Source organism: Lithobates pipiens, unplaced genomic scaffold (assembly GCF_037356315.1).
Source record: "Lithobates pipiens isolate NorthernLeopardFrog02 unplaced genomic scaffold, aLitPip1_a1.2 Scaffold_16, whole genome shotgun sequence".
NCBI classification, from domain to species: Eukaryota; Metazoa; Chordata; class Amphibia; order Anura; family Ranidae; genus Lithobates; species Lithobates pipiens.
Window position 1 is genome coordinate 429,971,275 of NW_027507748.1, and position 8,678 is coordinate 429,979,952.

Sequence of the window (8,678 nt, forward strand, 5' to 3'; positions counted from 1 at the left end):
GGCGCTACACAGGCTCTATTTTTAGCGCTGTAACGCCTGAATACCGCCCCAGTGTGAAAGCAGCCTAACAGTCTATTCAGTAGGACTATCAGCTGTGTACTGTATCCACCTCCTGCACAACAAAACTGATGATCCCAACCCCATTTATAAGGCTTGAAATCCCACTTATTAAACCTGACAGGGCACACCTGTGAAGTGAAAACCATTTCAGGTGACTACATCTTGAAGCTCATCAACAGAATGCCAAGAGTGTGCGGAGCAGTAATCAAAGCAAAAGGTGGCTACTTTGAAGACCCTAGAATATAAGACATATTTTCAGTTGTTTCACAATTTTTTGTTCAGTATATAATTCCACGTGTTAATTCATAGTTTTGATGCCTTCAGTGTGAATCTACAATTTTCATAGTCATGAAAATAAAGAAAACCCTTTGAATGAGAAGGTGTGTCCAAACTTTTGGTCTGTACTGTGTATGTGTATTATATATATATATATATATATATATATATATATATATATATATATATATATATATATATATATATATATATATACACACACACAATATTTATATTCTTTGTATACATTGATAACACTAGTGAATATAGATACAAATGTCCCATCGGTTTACCACAGTAAAAAAAAAAAAAAAGGCATTTATAGTTAAAGTGGTTGTAAATCCTTACAACACACTTTGACCTACAGGTAAGCCTAGATTAAGGCTTACCTGTAGGTCCAATAAATATCTCCTAAACCTACACGGTTTAGGAGATATTTGCCGAAAGACAGGCACATGTGCCGTAGACAGCGGCACGCAAGCGCACTGAGCGCGCCGCGGTCAACGGCGATATGCCGCGAGTGGCAGCTCCCATGTGCATGCGCGGGAGTGACGTCATCGTGGCTTTGCAGAATGACAGCGGCGGGACCCACCGAGAAGATGGATGCACCGGACTACAGGGGACAGCTTTACCTTTGCAGGGAATGAAAGAGGAAGTAAACTCATCAGGGTTTACTTCCTCTTTAAAGTGTATCTAAATCCAAAATTTTGTTTTATTAGTTTTGGGTAGGGATGAGCCCGATGTTCGACTCGAACATCGGGCGTTCGCCAAACAGCGAACAATATGCGCTGTTCGCTGCAAATTCGAAAGCCGCCAAAACACTGTTAAAGTCTATCGGACACTAACATGTGCTAATTTTAAAAGGCTTATATGCAAGTTATTGTCATAAAAAGTGTTTGGAGGACCCCTGGTCCTGCCCCAGGGGACATGTATCAATGCAAAAAAAATAAAAAATTTAAAAACACCCATTTTTTTTCAGGAGCAGTGATTTTTTTTTTTTTATGCTTAAAGTGAAACAAATAAAATGAAATATTCCTTTAAATATCGTGCCGGGGGGTGTCTATAGTATGCCTGTAAAGTGGCACAGTTTTCCCATGTTTAGAACAGTACCACAGCAAAATGATAATTATAAAGAAAAAAAATTGTCATTTAAAACTGATCGCGGCTGTATTGAATTGTTGGGTTTTGGCATATAGATTATAGATAAAACTCATTGAAAAAAATAAAAATAAATAAATTAAAAAAGGGGGAGCATGGGGTTCCCCCGCCCCCAGTCCATTACCAGGCCCTTTGGCTCTGGTATGAATATTAAAAGGGGAACCCTGAACAAAAAAATAAAAAATGGCATGGGGGGTGACAAGAGAGCGCCCCCCTCCTGAACCGTACCAGGCCACATGCCCTCAAGAGGGGGAGGGTGCTTTAGGGTCTAACCCCCAAAGCACCTTGTCCCCATGTTGATGAGGACAAGGGCCTCATCCCCCCAACCCTTGCCCGGTGGTTGTGGGGGTATGCTGGGGGGCTTATTAGAATCTGGAAGCCCCCTTTAACAAGGGGACCCCAGATCACGGAAGCCCCATCCCATCAGCGGGGGCGGGGCCAACTGTTTACATCACCGGGTGGCCCCGCCCTCAGCTATATAAAGGACTGAAGAACTATCACAGAGAAAAAGCGTCATTCGGCAGGAGCCTCCCATGGAGGCGGAACAGCTGCAGCTTTTTTTTTTCTTCCCTTTTTGGTCCATCGGGTGGTATGATAGAAGATGAATGGACATTGCTGGACATTTTTTACCCCATTACCAATTCCCATGGGGGGGGTGGGATCTGGGGGTCACTCTTGTTAAAGGGGACTTCCAGATTCCGATAAGCCCCCCGCCCACGTTTCACTTTAAACATTATAAAAAATATAAGTCACTGCTCCCCAAAAAAATGGGCATTTAAAAAAAAAAAAAATGCATTGATACATGTCCCCTGGGGCAGGATCCAGGTCCCCAAACACTTTTTATGACAATAACTTCCATATAAACCTTTAAAAATTAGCACTTTTGGATTGTTCTTGTTCGTGTCCCAAAGACTTTAACAGTGTTTGCGCGTTCTGATGAATTTTTAGCCTGTTCGGGATGTTCTGGTGCGAACCGAACTGGGGGGTGCTTGGCTCATCTCTAGTTTTGGGTAGTATAAGGAAAGTTAAGAAACCCTGTAAGTTTGTATTGCTGTCTTTGTCCCTGCTGGAGTGATTCATTCTTTTTATTTGTCCTTGTGACTACCATATCCAGAACCCAAAACTTTGAGTTGTCACTAAACAAAGAAATCAAGGGGAATGTCTTCAGTTGAGAACATTTACTGCGGTGACAGCTATGGACATGTTTGCACTATACTGCATTTTATTATGTGATGTGGCAAGCTGCGTTACGGTAGCCTATTCATTTTGATTGGGCCCCAGTGCAGCAGAACTTATGCCTGAAGTTTTTTTTTCCACTTTGGCGCACCATAACCCACATTATGGTTTAGTACAATGCACTGTAGCACAGAAGTGCACATACACCTTGGGTTGCAGTGTGCTGAGATAAAGTGGGTGGTATGTACTGCATGTGTTAGTGCTGCATACGGAGGGCTATTTTACACTGTTAGACATTTGAAGAGAGATCTGCACTGGATCTCTTTTCAGAAGGCATTTGACAGGAGTTGAAGGATTATGACCCCCTAAAAAGCCTGCACCACCACCCTATTCAGCTGAAGTAGGATGGGCAGTACTAGGGGTTTAATTCTTGCCTTGGCCATAGCTAGGGACAGATGAGACTGGTTACGCCCAGGGCTGCTCACTGTCCCTAATCACAGGTAGAGGCTCCATGAGCAAAATACATGTAGACAGCTGTGGAGGCTCCAAGCCTGTAATTGATTTGTACAGTTTTCCTGTTCACAGCTAAATCAGAAAAACATGGCGGCACTAGCTGCAGTAATACTCTGACCTGACGGTGTTCTGCCATGAGAATGAGACCTTAAAAATGAGTGCTTTAAAAGTAACATTACTTTAGAGTCCTAGTGCCCAGCCTGCAGCCAAGATTCCAACTCAGGAATAGTGATGGACAATATTAATGAAATGGCTTTCTACTAGCGCTATGATTTGTTTATTTCACTTTTTCATTTTTATATAATGGATGTATATCAAATGTGGTACAAGTAATTTATATTTAAGGAACAGTTTCTTATGTAGTGCCCTCGATCTCTGTCTGGTGTCAGACAACAGTCTTATTTTGTTGTATAGTGGTGTGCTGTGTGTCCATACACATCCTCCAGCCTCTCTCGAAGGTAAAAATTGTTGGAAAACACACACCACAATATACAAAGGTCAGGAATGGCAGACAGCACAGAAGAGAGAGGCTGGAGGATGTGTATGGACACACAGCACACCACTATACAACAAAATAAGACTGTTGTCTGACACCTGTTTTATCTTGCATATAAAGCACAAAGGGCCTGCTCACACTTGTGCAGAGATTGGCGGTTTTCTGTACTGGAAATACATTGATCTCTGCAAGGATAGGGTACTCAGAAAATGATGGTTTCCTATAAGTTTTGTAGGTTCAGTGGGAAAAAGGCATGCAAAATGCCCCCCCAGATTTCACTTGTAACCCTCAAGGCTGGCTACCCCATGGATATTGTACCTGGTCACTGAACTCCCCTCCCCACACTCAGAACATGGGGAGGGCAGCCTGGAGCAGGGAAGTAAATGAAGAGTCTGGAGAGAAGTGACAGCAATGCGTTGTGCTCTCCCTCTGCTGTCATTCCAGCCCTCCTCCATATAGCAGATGACACTGGATCCAAAGATCAGACTGTACACCATATATGATTAACACCCCCTATTTCCTCCAAAGACTTATTTTCTGGCAGCAAAAACATTGATGGGGAGGGGTAACCATACTGTGTACAGTCCGATCTATGGATCCTTGTGTCTTGTGTTGTATGAAGGAGTGCAGGTATGACATATGGGGGGGGGGGTTTGCTAGGAGGAATAGGGGGGATATTTTCTAGGAGGGGGGTTGGGAAGATCATGGTTAGGAGGGTGAAATGGGGCGATTTTGACCCCCTGTCCTCAGTCCTGCTGACTACTGGATGGAAACTGCCTCACTGACCCCCTTTCCTCCATCCTGCTGACTATTGTACACTGACCTACTATCTCCCTGTCCTCCATCTTGCTGCCCCCCTGAACACTGCCCCACTGTCTCCTTGTCCCCCATCCTGCTGACACCTGTACATGGTCATACTTATCCCTGTCCCCTGCCCTTTTGACCACTACTCTCTGTCATACTGACCCCTGGGCTCTGCCCTGCAGATCCTTCTTCTCTGCCCTGATAACCCCTGCCCCCTACTCTGCTGACCCACTTTACACCGCTCTACAAACTAATGGCATCTGATCACTGCCCTACAAGCTACTGACCCTATACACTGCCCTGCTGATCCCCTGTCCTACTGTCCCTATACACTGTCCTGCTGACCCCCTGTGCCCTGTCCTATTGACCCTATACACTGCCCTGCTGATCCCCTGTGCCCTGTCCTACTGACCCTATACACTGCCCTGCTGATCCCCTGTGCCCTGTCCTACTGACCCTATACACTGCCCTGCTGATCCCCTGTGCCCTGTCCTACTGACCCTATACACTGCCCTGCTGATCCCCTGTGCCCTGTCCTACTGACCCTATACACTGCCCTGCTGATCCCCTGTGCCCTGTCCTACTGACCCTATACACTGCCCTGCTGATCCCCTGTGCCCTGTCCTACTGACCCTATACACTGCCCTGCTGATCCCCTGTGCCCTGTCCTACTGACCCTATACACTGCCCTGCTGATCCCCTGTGCCCTGTCCTACTGACCCTATACACTGCCCTGCTGACCTTGAATCTTCCACCCACACTGAAATCTTTAACTGCACCCCCACATCAGACAGACCCGATCTGGCCCTGCTGTAGGCACTGATCAGTGTATTCTGACAGCCAAGGGGTGCCCACTGTCAGAATATAATGGCACACCAGAGAGGAAGGATTCCTCCATCCACTTATTTGTGTAGATAGAGGAATCTTTTTTTCCCCTTGTGATCAGCTTCGCTGGCTTCTCAATGAGAGTCGATGCATCTATAGGCAGCCTAAGGGAAATGATAGGGAATAATATATACAATAACAAAGTGTCTTCCCATAGAGACCTGTGTGATTGCAATGTCACCCATCCATACTACATCCCACCCTCCGGACACAACTAGTTCCGGGAATGATTATTTCTCTAGGAGTAAGTCCACATTCCATGATATGTGATGGGAATGACCGCTCACCCTCCATGTGCACAGCCCACCTGTCAGCTGACAAAGAGCCAATCATAATACATACCGAGAAGAGCCAATCATAGGACTTACCAAGAAGCGGGTGGACCCCGTGCCCTGATCGATGGCCCCCACTAGTGGCCCCAGGGCGATTCTATTGGAAGCAGCCATTCTCCTTGTAGTGTGACCCGGGATGACTGATCCACTGCACGCTGCCGGGTGTGCCGGGCTTCCACACAACCATGCCACACAGCTTGTGACATCACTGGGCGCTGACACGGCTCTACCAATCAGAGACCGGGGGTGTGTGAGCGCCGACGTCACCCGGCTTCCCACTGGCTCTTCATCCATGCTGGCCGCTCGCCTGTGTGTGTATGGGTGTGACGTCACTCGGCAGCCAGCCAGCCGGGGATCAGGACGTAGAGGACAAGGAGCTGCGTGTAGGAGTTGTCTTGGGGTGCAGGGACTGACGTTCTGCATTGTCAATGTCAATTTACAGAGAGCTCTCCTAGGCTGCATGCACACAGGCTATTTAAATAATCCCTCTGCCAGGAGCTGCCACAAAATGTAGTGAAAGCATGGCAAATTGTACAATTTTCTGCACATTTATGCAATTGCACGTTGCGCTTCTGTTATGTTCAATGTTAATAGCATTCCAAACATAGCATGCACATGAATACTTATTTTATTTTTTTGTCTCCGGCTCCCATGCTTGCCTATAGGACTTCTCCAGGGCCTCTCCCACCCTCTGGAACTCCCTACCCCAGTCAACTCCTACCCTCCACCTTTAGGCGATCCTTAAAAACTCACTTATTTGGGGAAGCCTACCCCACCTACACCTTAGAGCCACCCCCATCACCCCCCACAGCTATTAAAGTGATTGTAAGGGATTCGTTTTATTTGTATTTTTTTATTAAATAACAAATATATCATACTTACCTCCACTGTGCAGCTCATTTTGCACAGAGTCGCCCCAAAATTGTTTTCTGGGGTCCCTCAGCGGCTCCTCACCACATCAGATAACCCCTTAGGAGAAGTGCTCTTCGGGGGGGTTACCTTGAGGGCGCGCTCCCGAGTCCAGCATTCAAAAGATGCGCACATAAATTGAATGGTGTAAAATGACAATCCTGATATTGTGTGACACCAACTAAAAATCAATAGATTCCAAAATAGTAATTATAACATTCCTAACAACAAAATAGTCTTTAAAGTGGAGGGCCACCCTGAAAAACAAAAGTACATTAAAATTTTGCAAAAAATCTGAAAAAAAAATGAATTTCTTTTTTTAACTTACCAGAAATGCCTGTTGCTAGGCATATCGTCCTAATCTGCCTCTTCCTAGTCTGCATGGATGTTCTGTCTTCTCTCCTCCATGCGGCGTCTTCTGGGGAATGAGTCGCGCTGTGTTCTGGGAACTGTGTGTCCCAGAACACAGCGTGCCCCATTCACAAAGCTCTGTGCGACTTGCGCATACGCAGTAGGAAACGGGCAGTGAAGCCGCAAGGCTCCACTGCCTGTTTCCCTTAGTTGGAATGGTGGCGCCGGGACCCGTGAGCCAAGGGACGGGTCAGCCTCGGGAGGCTGACATCGCGGGCGCCCTGGACAGGTAAGTCTGCTTAATAAAAGTCAGCAGCTACAGTGTTTGCAGCTGCTGACTTTTATACTATTTTTTTTTAAGCTGGCCCTCCTCTTTAAGCAACTCAAATTTGCACTTTATGATTTTGTTTCATCTTTACAGTTAAAATTTGGATATTTAAATGTAACAGCGCAACACATTATTTTTATGTCTTTTGCATAAATATCGCAGTATTCAGATGTCCGTTAGTGTTAGTGCTGCTGTTTTCACTGAGTGTTATATACATTTTTATTTGATCTTTTATTCAGCACTTGCTCTTTTCTTACTATATCTAAGCCAAATCAGACTTCTGCTGTCACAGCACCTATGTAAAATGAATGAGATGACCCAGATTCAGGGCTTTCAAGAATCTTTTAAATAAAGTGTTAATCTGAAAGGTAAGGAAGGCCCATCGAGCTGAATAAACAAAACATCTTGGCAGTGTTAGGACTTACTTTATATTCCTAATAGAAACATGGACCTTCTGATAAAAATCCTAACCCTATCATCCTCAAATAAAATATCATTTTCAAAAAGACCTGACATTCTTTATTTAAAGACGCCATCTCCAAAATACTTAACGATGGGAAGAAGACTTGGGGGGCAGGGGGGGGGGCTTCCCCTAACAATATAGCTTCAAAAGTAGAAAAGCATAACACTAGTGACTGGGCAAAGCTTAGAAGGAGTAGATGTAATGGGATTCCTATCATCTGTTATAAAAGTATCTCTCTTGTATCCAAAGCTTGTCTCACTGAAAAGAAACTGTTGCAAGAAGGTGTTCTGTAATTTCAAGAAAAAAAGTGATACCCACTCTAGCGATTTGTTAATGTGAGCCCAGGAATTAACCCTTGCATATATAAAATAAATAAATAAATAGAGCTTCAGGCTGGGTTCACACTGCTGCGGTGACGAGAATCGGATGTGATTCGCACCACACTGCAGTGCAAATCACATCCGATCTCTGTGCGATGCGAGTTCAGCCATACACATAGTATGGCTGAATTTGCATCGCATCCAGCCCAAACTCGCACAGGACCCTTTTTTTGGTCCACAGCAGAATCAGATCGCATGGGTGTTCACACCATGCGATCCGATTCCTGTCCGAGTTTGCAGATCACACTGCGATATGCGAACTGATCTGGGGGTGTCATTAACGTTTCACTGACACTCCCAGCAGTTTGCATAGGGCAGTGTGAACTGACGCCGGGAGGCATGCGATGCAGGAACCGCAGCATTCCCGCTTCGCAGCAGTGTGAACCCAGCCTTAAAGGAAGAAACGCAGTGCTCAGAAAAAGCTAAATGTTCTACATTTAGGTCCCGTTCACACTGAGGCGGTTTTAGCGCCTGAAAAAAAAAAGTGGCCCCTTTCACTCCAGTGGGAAAGCCGGAGGGCTTTCACACTGGAGCGGTGCGCTGGCAG

At 45.5% G+C, this 8,678-nt stretch overlaps 1 protein-coding gene across 4 annotated transcripts in view; it reads right to left on the reverse strand.

Moving 5' to 3' along the window:
- GK (glycerol kinase) overlaps window positions 1-5,920 on the reverse strand; it is a 118,613-nt gene extending 112,693 nt beyond the window's left edge. For 2 of the 4 annotated variants that reach the window (XM_077482572.1, XM_077482574.1), the window contains exon 1: window positions 5,737-5,918. In XM_077482572.1, the coding sequence (XP_077338698.1) occupies window positions 5,737-5,814 (78 nt within the window). In that variant the 5' untranslated portion in view covers window positions 5,815-5,918. Of the gene's footprint in view, window positions 1-5,736 lie in introns of all 4 variants that reach the window. The other 2 variants (XM_077482571.1, XM_077482575.1) reach the window with 2 other exon arrangements.
- Between the last annotated feature and the right edge of the window lie 2,758 nt (window positions 5,921-8,678).